Below are 19,354 nucleotides of genomic sequence, written 5' to 3' on the forward strand. Positions count from 1 at the left end.
ACTAGAAGCATAGGGATCGGCGGCCTAAAATTTCATCGGAAATATGTCGCTAAGGCCAACAACGACAGATTGGCGATGGAATAAACAAAAAGACTTAGCGACGTATTAGCTTGTCGCGGAACACTTTGGAATCAATGGCTTTTTTCGTTAATTTGTCGCTAATTATTTGTAAATGAACAATTTTTCTGCTTTAATCGTAGTCACTAATATAATTACGAGCAATCTATTAGGTATTGAATCTTATCGCAGTATTAATAAATTTTACTTGTATTAAAAAAATTATATTTAAGAGTCCATTTTTACTATTCACATAATAATTTTAAAAATCCGACTATCCATAATTTTTAGGAGAACAACATAAATTTCATTAAAAGATAGCAAAAGTACAAGGATCAGTTACCAGCTCTGCATTTGGTGTTAGATTGTTGCATTATAATATATAATGATTAGCTAATTAACTAGTTTGTTAAGACTGTATATAGATTACTAATGACCTATTTAATCAGCTGCGCCACTAACATCCCATCCAACTTATCTCAAGGAAGGCGATGATCATGGGGATCGTAACCGGAGCCATTTGAAATGGAAATATTGTTGTTGGGGTGCGCACAAAAGCTGTAGAGATTTGATACGCCATCTGAATATGCAACAGCAGACTCATAGCAACCCTCGTTCTCCACCATGCCATATTTTTTATCTAGTTGATGTACAGTGTCCTGAAATTTTCAAATGTACAAAAACAAGTCCATTAATCAATTAGATCTGTTGCAAATTAAAGAACCAATGCTATGTTTCCAGTTTTGATCATTGCATACATCAGTTCATTCTGATGTTTTAATTTATGTCACCCTAAAAAGGAAGTATATGATTTATGGCTAATGGATGCTTACGTAGTCTAGTCGAAGATTACCATTTCTTTGCTCCAAGTTTTTCACCTGTAAATGAAAGAAAAGTTGAGGAGTTTTCTAAAATAGACTACAAGGATTTATTTAGTCTATTTCATTTCATTACATATTGTTAATCTTTTTTATGGATGTTTTTTCATACTAAGATATTCATGAAAATAAATAGGATAGGATATAAACATGAAATTTTTAAAAACTACAAGAGAGGTTACTCACCCTCTTCCGGCAAGTATCGGTTTGAGTTTTGATCACGTGATACTGTCAACAAGCAAAGAAAATGTATAAGTCCCACTTAATTAGAAGCATCGGTAATTTTCTAGAATAAATCTTGAAATTCAGTGGTTCAAAGTATCCGAATGAAAGCTTAGGGTACTATATATAAAGCCAAAAAATTTATTAATTAATTTATCCTTTACAAAATTAAGCTAGCTTATAAACTAAGTTAATTATTGTAATTTATGATTTGATAAAACAATAAAAATAATTTATTGTAGTTTATAAAGTAACTTATAAGTTAGATAGCATATTGATAAACTCACTTATAAGCTAGTTTGTCAAAAATACTCTAAGCCTATAGTAATTTCTATTTAAACTCGTATATAATAATTTTGATTTTTAGTAATATATAACCGACTGAAATAAGTACTTTTTATTTTGGTTAATAAAGTTACTTATTACTTATAAGTTTTCTATTAAAAAATTTCTATACGAATGAGTAGAGGATAATGAAACCTTTCGTTCTCGCACAATGGTAAGTGAATCCTGCATTTGTTGCTCGAGAATGGTGAGATCATTCATGTCCAAACCATCTAAATCTTCACCAAGAACTCTTTGCCTGCAAAACAATATTTCCAAACTACTTTCTTTAACATTTGATTAATTTATTTAACCCGTGATGGAAGCCTAATGGTTTTAAAAATAAAACTTCACATAGTAGGTTTAGGATCACACCAAAAATATTCCAAAATATTGTTAGTTTTTGTGGTTGACTTCTCACCTGGGCTTTGGGCTTTGGTATTGACTTTTTTTTTTTTTTTTTTTTTTTGTTTTTTTAACTTTTAGACAAGATATTTAACCTTTAATATATTACACTCACCTGATCTCCCTCCTAAGTTTCGTGTTGGTGTCCTTAAGCTTTTTCATAGTCTCCTTCATTCTCTGTACATGCATATACACACCACCATATTACACAAGAATCAGCTTACAAAACACACCCACCAAAAGCCAGATGAGCATCTGGTTAAAGCCCAGCAACCCAAAGGTTGTGAATCTTCGCTGCGTATTTGCTGGTTTGAAAAACATTAAAAAACACACACAAGAGAGGGCGGAGAGAAAATAGCGAACCTCATAGTGGGAGCTCCAGAGATCAAAACCTAGAGTTGTCTGATACAGATCATACATCTTTTTAGTCCTGTGTAAATTTAACTAAGATCAAGATTTTATGAAGAGATGAAATTGAGTTCTTTAAAGCAAGCAAAAGGTGTTAGAAGAGATATAGCTAGATACAGAAGATGCTGTAGCCTGTATGTATATATATGTATATATGTATTATATACGTACGTGGTTGAAGGGCTGATATACTCATGGAACTTGCCGGTGTTGGAGAACATAATAAGAGAAACCTTGGCATCACAAAGAACAGTAAGCTCATGAGCTTTCTTGAATATCCCATTTCTTCTCTTTGAGTATGTCACCTGTCTGTTTGTGTTATTCTCTATCTTTTTTATCTCGATCTTCCCCCTACCCATCTCTCTCTCTCTCTCTCTCTCTCTCTCTCTCTCTCTCTCTCTCTCTCTCTCTCTCTCTCTCTCTCTCTCTCTCTCTCTCTCTCTCTCTCTCTCTCTCTCTCTCTCTCTCTCTCTCTCTCTCTCTCTCTCTCTCTCACACACACACACACAATAGTGATCTTTTAAATCAACTGTATACGTAAAACACAACTAACATGATGATGAAGAAATGAAAAGAAAGACAGGTATCGGGTAAATAGTAATCTCAACTCCTTTTATATCGTAAAATCGATGCAATATGTGTACAAATCGTTAAAAACGAGTTAGGATGTGTAGTACATAAAGAACGGAGGAGTACATACAGAAGGTTACTAAATATGGGAAGGTAGGGAAAGTGGGAAGAGGTTGAGTAAGTAGAAGTGCTTTTGCTATTTTGGTGAAAGTGCTTTATCTTTAGATGGGCTTCAATCTTTTAAGTAACATAAAGTGTCCATTCTACACTTCCCTTTTAGCATTTCACTTAATATATACTATAAGGTGTAATGTATCCATTCGATTTACCGAAGATAATGAACTAATCATATATTTCACGGTGGTTGATCTTGTTTCTTTTCAAAGATAACATTCATGTGCTCTTTTTTTCATATCGACCTTAATTCACAATTATTCACTTTCTAGACTCGATTAAATATACACTAACCGAGTTAAAGACTACTGATGGGAGATACCATTCACATGTCCTATCAACATCACTCTTGCATGATGGCATGCCATGATGATTGAACTGTTTGCCTCTTCGTATATTTCGGTATATATCTTGGAAATATTGAGGTTGACACTCAATCTCTTTGGGTAGGCACCAAATCTAAATTTGTTGCATCACTTCTCTAATGAAATTACTTCATACCAACCGAATCTTGTAATATATAGAGAATTCCAGAGACTCAAAAATACTTAACACAAACTATTTACTTTGTACAGTAAGTGTATGCATATATTCCTGTATCAGTCTGCCTATGTTTGGCTCAATTAATTTTGTCTAGGCTCATAGTGCCTTGTAATCTTATATGTATATTTTCTCGAATGAGATCAACAATTCATCAAAAAACATTATTCTACAAAGTATTAGCAGAACTTTTCAAACCCTAATCCCTATCTCATGTACCATACCCATAACACTACTCATGCAATCTGATGGCTGCTCCAGGCTGGAGGCACTTCACCCTCTCCTTCTCTTCCACACCTTCAATCAAGAAACCATATGGCATCACCAACATCAAAGCCTACATACCCCACATGCGTGATCTCGAACGCCTAAATTATGATGCCTAATTTGAACAGTTTGAGACAAATTATGTCAGCTACAATGTTTCTTACCATATTGATCTACGATATGATCTACTGCCGATAAGTATCGACGATTCTTGAAACACTTTTTCCATATACCATAGATGGAAAAGCTATCGTACTTGACACCAAACTGAGGAACATCGTAAGGAATGATTCCTTGATCTTTGATTATTGCATGCAAATCTAAACTATCGGTGATATTCTTGACAACATCTACTTTACAGTTCTAAAAAGAATTTGGTTATCTACATGATTAATGATTTTTCCTCAAAGTTTGATTATATAGTGTGAGTCTCATTTGTCATCGATCTCCCTTTCCAACCTTCTTCGAAACCCACTCTATGTTTTTGACAACAAACACGTGTCACTCCAATAATTGCTCATCTATAATGGTTTATCTTAAACACAAAGCCTTAAACCGAATAGTTGACAACAATGTAATGAAATTCACATCAATAGACGACTAAATCTAGTCTTATCCCTAGTAGGATCGATGTATTGCCATCCATATGTGGTTGTGAATCATCATAGCGTACGACATAAAGCTACCATTCTCCCTAATAGGGTGTATCACCCTTTCCATATTTAGTTGGGAAGCATCATAGCTACTGTCCTAGTGCGCCATAACAATAGTACTTGACATGTCTTCCACAACTAGCCCACCTTACAGCACAAACTAGTTATGAGGTGAAAGATCCTTAAGAAAATCATATAATGGTGAAGGGTGATGCCATCAAGACAAAAGCATATACAACATGATCTGAGATGTTCTTCTTGGTGGATGGACTATAACAACAGAATATGATTCGCCAATTTGACATGCATGAACAACAATTTGATTCTTGACCACCTATGAAATTGGTATTAATGCATCAACTATTATATTTCCCTGATCTACCATATCTGGATCACATGGGTCACTTTTAAAATACTATAAAATTGAAAACATGCTAAGTGCACATGATTTCAATGTTTTGTAAAATTGTGTTATGTGTATCGTGTTTTTACCCATAGATGTTTGGACACCTATCTTTTTATATTCGGGGAAAGGCAGTCTATGTCAAACCTTATGCTCTACGTAGATGATACTATCCTTATACAATCATCACTCTGATGGAATTTGCAGGTTATAACAATATGTACAATGCAGGTTAACAATTAAGAATAAGCACATGCAACCTAAATAGATATATGTCTTATACTTTGAAGGCAATATACTTTGAATAACAAAAACTAACATGAACCCTAGCAAAATTCGAAAAAAAAAGGAATTATGGTTTACATACCTTTAGATTTATTATAGCAAATAAATCTCTTGATTCTCTCCTTTGCACTTGAGAAGATAGCACCAAAAGTTTATTGTCTATATTAATGGTTTGTACCCAAACCCTAACAACTAGAAGACAAGAGGAGAAAGTTTGGCTATCCTTTAGGTAAAAGTGATAGACGAAAATAAGCACCCAAAGGGTCCTATTTATAGCTATTAGGAAAATCCTGAAAACCCCAATCCTGAATAAAATAATAATATTTCAACTTCTGGTGGTTATCCAGTTTTCTTCTCTTTGAGGAGGCTTCCAGCAACCCTAATAGGGTCTCATTAAAACCGTCCCCACAAGTAAGGTTATGTAACCATTCCTTGTTCAACTCTTGAACAATTTCAGCTTAAGTCATTGCACCTTTAATTATTTCTAATTAACCCATAATTAAATCTAAATTAAATCTAAATTAATTATTACTATTTCTAATTAATATATTAATCATATAATATATTAACAAATCATTTCAAATTAATTTATTACTAATATAATAAACTAAAAAATTATCTTATATCTCTCCAAATGTTATTCTATTCAGAAACAAGTTATGATGGCAATCCAAAAATGACTCTGTTTCTAGTTACAAGTTATATTAATTTAGTTATGAGCTTAGACACCTTAATCCAACACACTCGTCTTATTACAACACATTGTTTCATCCCTATTTCACAAGTTCTTCATGACTTATTTAGGTGAGCTAAATAATTTCCTTGGAATTTTTACCTCTCGTAGTAAGACCGATATGTTAAATAGTCAATAAAATCATATCGTCGAGCTTCTTGAGTATGTGGACATGATGAACTGAAAATCGCATTACATGCTTTCTAATACATAGTGGCTGGACATCATCAATAAACTTGTTGCATATCACACATTATATAGAATCTCAACTGGTAGCCTTAAATATCTTACCTTCACTTATCTTGAACTCAGATTGGTTACTCATGTCATTTTATGCATAAATTGGACCAAGGCCACTTCATCATTATGAAATTGATAATATGATATATTCATGGTTGCTCATGTTTCATGTACTATCATTCTTATCTCCTATTCGAATACGTATTGGGGAATCTCCGCCACATGACAATCTACATCACAATATTGTATTATTATATATTCCATTGGGTATTGATAGGTGTCTAGGATGCAAAAACTTATTAGGTCATCAACCTATTTTTCAAAAGTCACTCATTAATTGCCTACTAAATCCATGATTTTGTGTACAGTGATTGAAAGTGTAAAACAAAAAGACAAAATGGTAGTGTAAAGAAATTAATAAATATCAGCGCGAACTTGGATATAAATGTTAAATGAATGATGTATTGAAGATAAAAAATTAGGAATGATACATAAAGTTAAGATCATGTGAAATTCTGTTAGGAACCGGACCGGGTACACGCAGCGGAAACACACTATCACACACACACAAACTCACGAAAATAAAGCAAGAAGAACACAAGGATTTTACGTGGTTCGGATTCGGTGCAAATCCTACATCCACGGGCTGCAACTAGAGAATTTTATTAAAACTCACAAGATTACAATTGGCTTGACACTCTACACTTGATGTTCTCTCAAGTTTTTGCACACAAAATATGCAAAACATACATGCATATATATAGGTATATTTGTGAGCCGCAATATGCACAAGATTGCCGCAAAGATTGAAAAATGCGTAGATTTTTCTTTAGCCGTCCATTGATTATTCCACCGAAAGTTCGCGTCCAATTCTAATGTTCAATTGTTGCGTTCACATTAGAGATAGTGACAATAAATATTAAACAATTGATTCCACCGTCCATTCAACAATTCAATTGTTTTAATTTCCAAGTTTCATTTATGGCCCTTGAACTCTTAGGAACTTGTCAATTTGTTCATGACTCCATAAATCTTAACAATCTCCCACTTGGAGACTTGAACAAATTAGTCTTTCTCCGCCATCCAACTCTAAATTATTCCAGTAATCTTAAAAAAACAACCAAGTCCTTCAAGCTTCCAGTTCCAAAGAACAAGCTAAAACTTAGTCTGATTTCTCTAATTGCAGCCGCCCCTCATCTTCAAGTACTAGAAGGGCCAGTTGAAGCTCTCACTAGCTCCAACTCAGTCGTGGCTAATCCCACCACCGACTCATCCTCTGTCTCAACCGGTTTGGACACTCCACCAGATCCAGAGATACACCGAGGACCACTAACACTCTCCAAACTTTGCAAACTTCCAACAAGAGAGAATTTTCCAGTCTTAGTCTTCAAAACCCAACGGCTCTTTGTAACTGTACCCGGAACACACCCCGTGCTCCCACTGTCACAAAATCTCCTGAATGGTTTAGACTTTCGAACTCGTTCAGCTAACATCCCCTTGGCTCCAGAATTCATGTTTGTAAAATGAACTCTCTTAGCAGTAGATTTAGCGAACTAGATTTTGTTTTGATTAATCGGGATGGTCATACTTCCCTCAGCAGGTACCTCAACCATATACAATGACCCACGCTTCATACCTTGAGCAATCACCGAATTACCATTGACCACCATCCATTTACCACCACCAAACCTTACTTCCAGTCCTTGTTTATCCAGCTGACCAACAGAAATCAATTTTTTCTTCAGCTCCGGAATAACCCTGACATTCTTCAGGCTCCATGTAGTTCCCAATGAAGTAACTAGATCAATATCTCCCATGCCCGTTACTTGAAGCATCTCTTCATTTGCTAACCGTACCTTTCCAAAAATCTCCTTTTTTTAGATTCACCATCGTTTCCCCGTTGTCCATGGCGTGAAACGAAGCCCCTGAATCCATGACCCAAGAGTCCATAGAACTTTCCATATTGAGTATCAGTGCATCATCCTCAGACACACTCTCAGCACCAGCAATGTTTAATTCTTTCTTTGGACATTGACTCTTAACATGTCCCACCTCTTGGCAGTTCCAACATTTCACATTCTTCAAAGTTCTAGAAGAACTTTTTCCCCGACTCCCACTGCTCCTGCTATTCCCTCTACCTCTTCCGACATTTAATAAATCAGAAGAAGAAGATCCACCTTGATTCTTGCGTCTGATATCTTCGCCAAGAACCAAATCTCTAACCCCTTCAAAAGTCATACCACTGGTCCCCACGGAACTCGTAACAGCAGTAACTGTTCCGGACCAGCTATCAGGTAGAGAAGCTAGTAGCAGTGATGCTTGAGTCTTGTTATCAAATTTAATTCCCACAGATGATAATCTGGACAGAATTGAATTTAGATTGTTAATGTGAACCGTAACTGAGTCTTCCTCATTCATCCTTGTAGTGAACAACTCCTTCATCAAGAACACCTTGTTAGCCGCCGATGGTTTCTCATACATATTTGACAGAGCCTCCATCATACCACGCGCCGTGGTTTCATTCATGATGTTGAAAGCAACGCTCTTCGTCAACGACAATGTAATAACCGCCTTGGCTTTCTTATCCTTTGAGTTCCACGCATCTTCAAAAGCTTTTTCCATTTTCTCCGGTTTGTCTCCGAGTACCATGTCCAAGTCTTTCTGACATAGCAATGCTTCTAATTGCATTTTCCACCAGCTAAAATCAGAACCGTTGAACTTTTCGATTACAACCTTGTCTTCAGCCATTACGACAAACAAGATACAAATCAGGTACACTCGTGCGTGATAAAAAAAATGATTGTACCCTCCAAACCTCGCTAATCTGGCTCTGATACCAGTTGTTAGGAACCGGACCGGGTACACGCAGTAGAAACACACTATCACACACACACAAACTAACGAAAATAAAGCAAGAAGAACACAAGGATTTTACGTGGTTCGGATTCGGTGCAAATCCTACATCCACGGGCTGCAACTAGAGAATTTTATTAAAACTCACAAGATTACAATTGGCTTGACACTCTATACTTGATGTTCTCTCAAGTTTTTGCACACAAAATATGCAAAACATACATGCATATATATATAGGTATATTTGTGAGCCGCAATATGCACAAGATTGCCGCAAAGATTGAAAAATGCGTAGATTTTTCTTTAGCCGTCCATTGATTATTCCACCGAAAGTTCGCGTCCAATTCTAATGTTCAATTGTTGCGTTCACATTAGAGATAGTGACAATAAATATTAAACAATTGATTCCACCGTCCATTCAACAATTCAATTGTTTTAATTTCCAAGTTTCATTTATGGCCCTTGAACTCTTAGGAACTTGTCAATTTGTTCATGACTCCATAAATCTTAACAAATTCATGGTAATATATCGATCACAAAGAAAGTAAACTTTATAAAAAAAAGTCAAAAAGAACAAATATGGGAAATATAAAGGTTCATGCACATTAGAATTCATGATCTGTAGAATGCAGAATAAATTGAACGTTATTAGAAAAATGAATTAGCATCAAGCAAATAAATATGATCTATGAATACCGAAGAAAACAAATGAAGATTAATGGAAGGGACAGTTTGAAACATCAAGGAAGAAAATAATTTTTATACGCTTATGCGGAGAAGATTTGGAAGACATAATTTGGAAGATCAAAGTAATAATAATAATAATAATAATAATAATAATAATAATAATAATAATTAATAATAATAATAATATTAATAATAAAGTAAAAAGGTTATATGAATGCATGAAAGTTTAAAAGGATTATGGAATAAAAAAACATTATTATACATACATGTTATAACTGATGCGAAAACAAAATTTAGTGGTAAATCAACAATGCTAAAATATAAAGTGTAGTGAAGTGTAAGAAGATATGATATAAGACAATGATGTAAATGAACAAATAAAAAAACTAAATTCTTATCAATCATGAGTAATTTTCAAAATGGAAAGAATACACAACAATATATTGGAAATAGATAATGCCAAACACTTAGAAATTAAGAAAAAAAATGAAACCTTACATATGAGATTTAACTTTGATTATAAGGAATGAATCCTCTCTAAGTGGTTGGTATTTTTAACATCCTAAATTATTAATTTAAGATGTTGACCAGGCCCGGTTTTAGAGGAGGGAGGGGGGGGGGGGGAAGAAGTGCAGTCGTACAGGCCCTGAAAAAAATAGGGTCCGAGTTTTAATTAAATTATATATTTAATAACTAATATATATGAATTTATTCAAGGTTTTGGATACAGTTTAGGTAGCCCAATTGGCATAAGCGAATCCTCTATTTTGAATCAAGGGTAGGTGGTTGGATTCTTGTGCACAACATTTTGATGTTTCAAATTCAAGTTACAGTTTTGACCATTACTTTATGCTATATATTTTATAATCAACCCCTCTTTCCATATGTTCCTTTTTAATTAATTTATTTACTTTTTAGTTTTCCGTAACGACAATTCACCGTCTTTAGTTTGTTTTCCTTATATATTAAAAAATTGTATTTAGGGCCCCATTTATTTTTCTTAGCACGGGGCCCTTAAAATCTCCGAGCTGACCCTAATGTTGACTTTGCTAATTCTTTCCCAAACTGTGTTCCTGTTAGAGCGAGAAATTGACACACTCAGACCACCATGAACCCCATATATGGTAATGATTTCAACTTAGATTTAAATAATATTTTTTATAGGAATGTTGACACAAGAGGTATTGTTATCACAAATAATTGGGGATGAAATCTTAATGGAGGAGTGGAGTATACAGTCTCTACTCTGAGAAAGGAAATCGACATTCAACTACTGGAGAGTACGAACATGCCAACCATTTGGTCCAAGGTGGTTCCAGGGAAAATAAATATCTTCATATGGCGGGTGAGACCTGGCAGATTGTTCACCAGATTAAATCTTCCACGGACAGGAGTAAACATTCCTAACACCTTCTGTCTTTTATGCAATGCTTTCGATGAGAACGAGGTACACATATTCAAGAACTGTTCCAAGACACTTAAGATCCAAGTGCATATCCAGACTTGGTGGAATGATTTTCCTGCCTCAACGGACTCTTTAGAAGACTTGTTGGGGGTAAACTCTATTGTAAAAGTGGAAAGTAGGTCTTTAGACACCTTAGAAGCGATATCAAGATAATTCTTATGTACTACATGGAAATATAGGAACGATGTGATCTTCAACACCAATACTAAGGTCAAGAGTCCATTAGCTTTAGCCTATGATGTCAAGACTTTGGCCTTTTTATGGATTAAGAATAGAGCGAAATATAGTAGAAATTTGATTTGGAACTCTTGGGTTAAAACCCTATTGTATTGTACCATGTAATTCCAACTTCTTGTTGTTTTTAATTGAAGTCTAACTGTTAAAAAAATTAAAAAAAAAATTAAAATGTTAAGATATAAAGAGACCCAATGATGGAAAACAAATGAAAATTCTTAGGAAGGATGGAAATAGACGTTTAAAAGTTAATTTATAATAATGGAACATAAATTGTGAGATATTACAAGAATATATGGTTGAGGTTGTCGTCTTAGTAAAAAATAAACCAACTAACCTAGGTAGCTAGGGTAAATCGGGTCAAATCTACAAAGAGTTTATGGTCAAAAAAATTTGTTGGAAGTAGTCCAATATAGGAAATTATTAATAGTTACCAATTGAACTAAAAACAAATTTTATTACAAATTCAGAAAATGAGAACAAATGCAAAGAGTATTCAGAAACCGTAAGAATGATAAAAAAAAAAAGTAAAAGATAATAAAAATAATAATAAAAAAAACAAGATTTTTTTCAGCTAAGTTATCAATAATTAAAATTTATAAACCCTTATATTCTGGTATAATTACATAGACAAAGTTATAATTGCTAATAATTAAATCATCCATGTTTTGACACACAATATGTCACTACAATTACCTATCTTAGTACATACGTCTACATGATTAGGCACAAATAATGGCTTCATGATATCGTGTCTTACAATTAGGATAACGTAAATTAGGGTTCATTATCGTTTCTTAGCATAATGTATGATGAATAATTAATTTTTGTAACTACTATACTAATTGAGATTGGAAGAACTTGTAACACCTAAGTTTTAATAAGATTGGAAGTTGAAATACAAGTAATGATATTAGGTACATCCATGTGAATATTAGTCAGAAACAACAACAACAACAATAACATTACCCTATTCACATACAAAAAGGATAAATGAGAGGTAGGATGGTTGGCAACCCCTCTCAATGGGAAATAACTACTTTCATAAAGGAGATTCGATAATGTAAGAGTAAATAATTGAAAGGAAAAATCATCCTGGACGATTTTTACACCATGGGGAAGTTTTTAGTCAATTATCTTTATTATAGTTTTTGTAGAATCGCCATATATCATCTTGGATGATTTTCTGAGCTGTAAGTGGCTTTTAAAGACGAGATGTCACAATCCCAACCGACGACAGAATCATCGGGGTGAGCGACGTGAATTGAATATCACAGTCAAAGCATACATGAATAGTACATAATAGCATAAAGTACCAATATTAAACATTACCAAATATCTTTCATCAATACATGTATCGTTACAAATCTTCATTGAAGCAAAAAGTGGCGAAAAAAATATATTTATACAAAATGAGGATGCCATAAAACCCGCGTGTAGATCTCCTTCGTCTTACTTTCCTAACAATACATATATTAAAATACATCAACAATAGGTTGGTGATTTCTACAGGTTTGGACTCCATATACTTTTAGAACCAAAAAGTATAATTTTTATAAAAGGCTTTTGAATATAAAAAATAAATCATGTTGTACCCTTTTTATTTTTGTCAAAAGTAACCAGCTTTGCCAAAAATGTTTTCGTACAAAAGTAAATGGTTTATATAAATAACTTATTAATTGTATGTAACGTCCCATTTTCACAACCAAAAATTTTCAGTTATATTTAAGTGAAACTTTCCATTGTTGCTGATGAATGTGTATAGTCACGCCTTCGCCTTCCCATGAAGAACGATGATACCTGAAATAATAAACAACTGGGTAAACACAAAGCTTAGTGAGTTTCCCCCAAAATACCCCATACGATAAACATACAAGAATGCATAACGACCGCTCTTCGGGCCTTCGGCCTGACTGGACTATCTCGCAGGCCTTCAGTCTATCCGGGACGGAATACCAGGGTTTGTTGGCCTACCACCTCAACCCAACCGCTCCTCCCGAGCCTCCATGCCTTCAGCTTACAGCCGGCCCGCACCGAGTATCTTGGCCTACACCACAAAACAGGACCGCCTCAACCCACCACTACCATATGTCGACATCCTATTCTTGAGCCACAACCAAACGAGGAACAAGCTTTCTAGATCAAGAGTTCTCAGGATACCCTACATGACCACAGATAGTCCTTAGGGCACTCCACGAATTGATAATCAACAAGTACATATAACATACAGTTCTACAGATCACTACATCAAAGCAACATACTTGATACCAGGATACAGATCAAACAGATCACTACAACATAACAGCATACTTGATACCATGATACAGATCTAACAGGTCACTAAAGCACAACAACATACTAAATATCAACAATCCAAGGAATGCATGACCGTATATACTCAGAGGTGAGATAGACACCTGGACAGGTGATCCTACTCTAGAACCACAACCAAACAAGGAACAGGTAAAAGAGCCTAGATCAAGAGTCCTAAGTCTATCCTACATGACTATATATAGTCCCTAAGGCATCCGTCTACTAACAGATAACCAAAACTAGTGGACCGACATTCATGCCTTCGACCCACAAGTATAGTGAGGCGAAACTCACCTGAATCGAAGAACTCTAAACCATGCGATACGACCCCTTTTTCAACATCGCTTGCTCTCGTGAATCCACTAACACCAAAACCGGATAGAATCTCAATCAATAGCTCAAAATCCTCAAGTTTGACCCAAAGTCAAACTTGGTCAAAAAGTCAACGGTCAACAGTCAACAGTCCCTCACAAAGTGACCATCTATGGCTCACGTCGTGAGCCAATACAGGACAAAATAATCGAGTCTCACAACCCTCAAGACGTGACATGCATCTTCTCACGTTGTGAGATTAGTCTGGAATCCATTTTGATCCAAAAACTTCTTAATCCATTACGCCACTAATCCATCTTTTCCAGGAGGCTTCCTAACACTCCAAGGATCATAAAAATCGATGCTTTAAGGTCTTGGATGTCCAATACAAGACTTGGGATCAAAATACTTCTTTTATGGAGTAAAAAAGATAAATTCTCATGCATGAACTCCAACATCATCCAAACTTCAGATCTATAACATATAAGCACCAAGGAACCCATTGGACCCATAAAGTTGCCAACTTTATGGAGTCCCAACTTTATGGCCAAACATGCATACAACTTTATATCTAGAAACAAGGAAACATAAAACTTGGATCTTGATTACCCATATTGGTCTAGAAGTGTAGCTAAAGGTTGCAAATGGAACTCCCAAGTTGAAACTATGCTCTAATGGTGATATCTTCTTCTTCAAACCAACAAAACTCCACCAAAAGATCAAAAAACATAAAGAGAGGCTAGGGTTAGGGTTTTACTGAGTTTAGGGATGAAGGAGGCTGGTTTGGAATCCTAAAATAAAGTTTATGGGGTTTAAATATGATGGAAACCCTAAAATAGCGTGGGATTGGGCTGCAACGCATCTCACGTAGTGAGCTCTTATTGTTCACATCGTGACCTCAGTTTAAATCAAAATTTTCATTTGATCACTCCTCGCATCGTGACCCTTCTATGGTCACGTCATGAGCCTTGATTTTACCCAAAAACCATGCCTTTGACTCCTTGAAGCCCTAAGTCGATCCGATCTAGAAACAGGGTGTTACATTGTAAGTTTATAAATCTTGTCCATTCGTGTCATGATATTAATTAAGTATTATATGACTTAATTTTGGTAATGACACTTATCATTTTGAGTCAAAACTTTCCCACTGCATACAATCTCTTCCAACTTGTATAAGTGAACAAAGATCGTGTATAAATCCTATTTCAATTCGATACGACAACAAAATGAACCAAGGGTCTATAATGAGCTCATAATCGAACTATGACATGAGACCTATGCACTAGAACTACAAAGGGGCGTGTTGAAAGTCCAAATCAACGTTATATCAACGTCGTGGAATAAGTATAGTAGGAACGTCAGCGCCCAAATCGACTCGTTAGACGATGGTTGTTGCGAGAAACCGTTGATGGGATGTGTACCCATATAAATCTATACAATCGATCTTATACATGTCATTCCTCGTTCTATACAGATTAATGGTTATAATGTAGAGTGTTTTTACTAAGATTTACAGTCTTAGTTTAAGAAACAAACACAACTCATATAGGAAAACATGTGTGTATTGGATCCTAACCATGTGTCCATTATAAGTTTATTAAACACTTATAATTCTTTGTTGTTTAGGAACAATTATTGATTGAAGTTTTTTAATATTTGGGATTCACAAGACTTAACATATTTCTAAATTTTATTGTTTGTGGTGAAAAAATTTGGGCAACATAATGATTTCTTTTATAACAATTTCCAGGTTTCAACCAAAATGAAACCAACAACTCCATAAAGCCAATAAGTCAAAAAACCAGTATGATGCATAATTTTATAACAATACATTTCGTGAATCCAAAAATTAATTAAGGAATCGTATGTAACAAAATTCGTAATTTAGTAAAAATGATTTATATTTTTATAATAAATATATAAAATATAATATAAGTCGTTTTTAAGTTCATTTTACATAACCTGGTAAAACAGATATATAAAAAGTTGATTTTTTTTATATATATTTTCAACTCATATGTATATATGTGCTCAAACTTTGTTTTTCAACCATTTTAAGCAATGTACATTTTCATGTTGAATATCATTTTAGTTATATATATAATGCCTTCTTATACAATCCTAACATGTTCATATATATATATATATATATATATATATATATATATATATATATATATATATATATATATATATATATATAACAAATTCATGATTTTATAATATGTCAATTATACTTGTACCCTTATAACAACCTAGTTACGATCTTTTGATTTTTTATCAACATATATAATCATATTTCACAACATAATACAGGTATATCATATTTTAGCATTCTACTTATAGTTGTATGATTATTTAGTGAGTTATAGCCTTTTATGTTACCATTTCACAAGATTTTAACAACAGCCATGTATGATGTATTTTAGTGTATAAAAGCTTTTAAATAATCAAAACTTCAACAAGTACACATGTATTCTCCCCAAAAATCGAAAATCATAAAAGATGAGCCGTAGAAACTCACCCTAGTCATGTGAGTTCGTTTTGTTCGAAAAATTGGAAACCGGGTTACTAACTCGACTTTTAAACTGGATGTTTTCGAGACGATCTACACACACAAGATAGAAGTTTAACATGTTAGATACTTAGAAAATCATTTCTCCACAGAAACGACCACGAGAGATAGCTCATCGGAGCTCCACGTGTTGCCAACCACAATGACGCTTGGTAGCGGTTCATTTTTCAACGGGAAAAAGGGATGGCTCACCTGAGGATCGATGAATGAAGCAGGTGGGTCGATGAGGAGTTGTTTTGGGGTCGAAACAGTCGAAGAAAAGGAAAACTATTGGTGGTTTCTCACCGATTTCACTTAACAAATAGAGTTGTCGACGAGACTATTTTCGACCGGTGGTGGATGCAGATGGCAAAGACGATGGAAATCGAGTTTTTAGGCTTTGCTTGTCATCGAGAACGAAAGGGAGAAATGCGGCTGGAACGGGGGGAAGCAACCTCCATTTTTTGTCCCGATTTTCCGGTGATCGAGAGAGAGAGAGAGAGAGAGAGAGAGAGAGAGAGAGAGAGAGAGAGAGAGTATGGAGGAAGGTGAGGAATGATTGAAGCAGCAAGCTGAATGATCTTATGCAGATTTTTGGGAGAATTTTGTGTACAATGTGATCTATGGAAGATTAGAAGTACAATGCATATATTTCACAATCTTGTGCATGTGCATTTGGTGTAATTGTGTGTGTTAGTGTGTAATGTGAGAGGTGACCGAGAATGAGAGATAAATAAATAGAAGTTGGCCAATTCCTAGCATTTGCATGAACAATCATTTGTACCTTTTGGTGTACAACCAATATTCTAAGATTATATGAGTGTGTGAGAGGTTTATGGTACTTGGAAGGAGTTTTATATTCATATAACACATACACACGCGTATATTAAAAGTTTGTTATATATGTATGTATAAAATATAGAGAAATCGAGATTTGTATGTAAAGGAAGGCTAGATTTGTTATACATGCTTGTAATTTGTCTTTGGAAATCATACATGACATATATATATATATATATATATATATATATATATATATATATATATATATATATATATATATTAGTGTTGTTATATAATTATAATTACATAACATATATACATTGTGGTTATTTGATGATTATTTGTCATATATAAGTAGTATTTATAAAAACTATGGCGAATACATCTTTAATTGTTTATAAAATATTTTCCTTGCACATATATAAGTAGATGTATACAATTTTATAAATATTAAACAATTTTTATCGATAAAATCCGCAACAACCGAATTGGATTTCTAAATTATATATGGAATGAATTCCCAATATAGAAACCATGTCAAAATCATTAATTTAGAGTTTCGTGTTCAATTTGTTATAACTTCATAGTTTTCACGAAACTAGTTCCTCATTGAAATAGAATAGCATTTAAAATGAACTCGGATGATAAGCATAAGTTTTTGAGTTCAAAATAGATTACTTCTCAAGAAATTAAGTAAAATAGCACTTAATGTTTTTTTAAAAACACTGAGGTATCGTACAATTAGTCCACTTATAATAACGTTCACTAGATTGACCGACAATTGTTCACCTATTTTACCAATTGTTACACGAGAAATCATTATTTTGGAACCATTTCTTCTCACCTCTTTTCCAAAGATAAGGAAACATATTGAGGATATTTTCGGGGTGAATAAAATCTTTTTTTAAGGGTTCTAATCATAAACTACCTATCCCTAATCCAAAAAACAAGAATTTTGAAATAAGTACTTTGAATTTCTTCATCTCCTTCAAGTGGGTTAGGTTAGATTTATCCCAATGTTAGTGAAGAAGGTTAATATGGAATAATTTTTTTATATCGATGGTTTTAATAAGTGTTATGTGACGTAGTTAAATAAAAACCTAGCTTATTACTCTATAGATGGGCCAAATCCATGTTGTTCAAGAAGAAGGATTGAAACCTTAAGAAAGGTGTTGTGAAATTGATGAGTTTGATAGTGTTAGCTATTGTTATAATAATAATAAATAAAGGATACAAATGAAAAGAGTATACTACGGATATCATAAATATTAACTAAAAGGATGAATTATTGGTTTGGATGTTCCTAGCTATTATAAAATAAGGTAGTAGGTTGCTTATTGGCACCTTTTATGAGTAAAATATGGATTTAAAGGTTCAAGGAAATCAAGGAATTCCAAGAATAAAAGAACACTTGAATCCCATCTTTAAAAGCGAGTAACACGTATTACTTACATGTATTAGATGTTTATTATGTAAGTTTTATATATAAGTAAAATCCAATATACATGTGTATGTTTACTTGAATGCAACGACCAGTGGAGGGTTAGTTAATGATGGCTTTTTGATGTAGCATTTATATTAGTACTCTTGTTAGAAAGTAAAGAAAGTTGATACTTATAAGTTAGGCAACTATAAGACATACTAATACAGAAAGGCTTGTAAATGAGAATCTATGAATAACTTTAATATGATGTGAAATAGTTTTTGTTTAGTAAGGATAGTTCTCGAGTATTATACAAGGTTAAGGACTAAATGTATAACCTAAAATTTATGGATAATAGGAATTGAAAGGACTTGTAGTGATGTTAATCATACATTGAACAAATGAAGAATTTAGAAATACTCAAGTAATTGTGTGGATTCCTGTAGAAGGTATGTTGATATTATAAATTTATTTTAGTGGTCCCTAAATGGGGATTCATTTCTAATGGTCCCAAAATAGGGATGTATATGTAATTGTCCTAAGATGGGGATGTATGTATGATGGTCCCAAA

The 19,354-nt window shown here is 33.9% G+C and overlaps 1 protein-coding gene across 1 annotated transcript; it reads right to left on the reverse strand.

Annotated features, from left to right (window-relative positions):
* Positions 1-332: 332 nt before the first annotated feature.
* On the reverse strand, positions 333-2,884 carry LOC145162706 (agamous-like MADS-box protein TM6). Its single transcript, XM_079081777.1, has 7 exons — positions 2,466-2,884; positions 2,250-2,316; positions 2,002-2,063; positions 1,638-1,740; positions 1,122-1,163; positions 891-935; positions 333-716 (listed from the first exon to the last, which is right to left on the reverse strand). Exons 1-7 carry the CDS (start codon positions 2,651-2,653, stop codon positions 537-539), a joined length of 687 nt encoding a protein of 228 aa, XP_078937903.1. The 5' UTR covers positions 2,654-2,884; the 3' UTR covers positions 333-536.
* Positions 2,885-19,354: the final 16,470 nt, after the last annotated feature.

This window comes from Lactuca virosa, chromosome 3 (assembly GCF_052849685.1).
Source record: "Lactuca virosa cultivar CGN04683 chromosome 3, Lactuca_virosa_CGN04683_v6, whole genome shotgun sequence".
Lineage (NCBI taxonomy): Eukaryota > Viridiplantae > Streptophyta > Magnoliopsida > Asterales > Asteraceae > Lactuca > Lactuca virosa.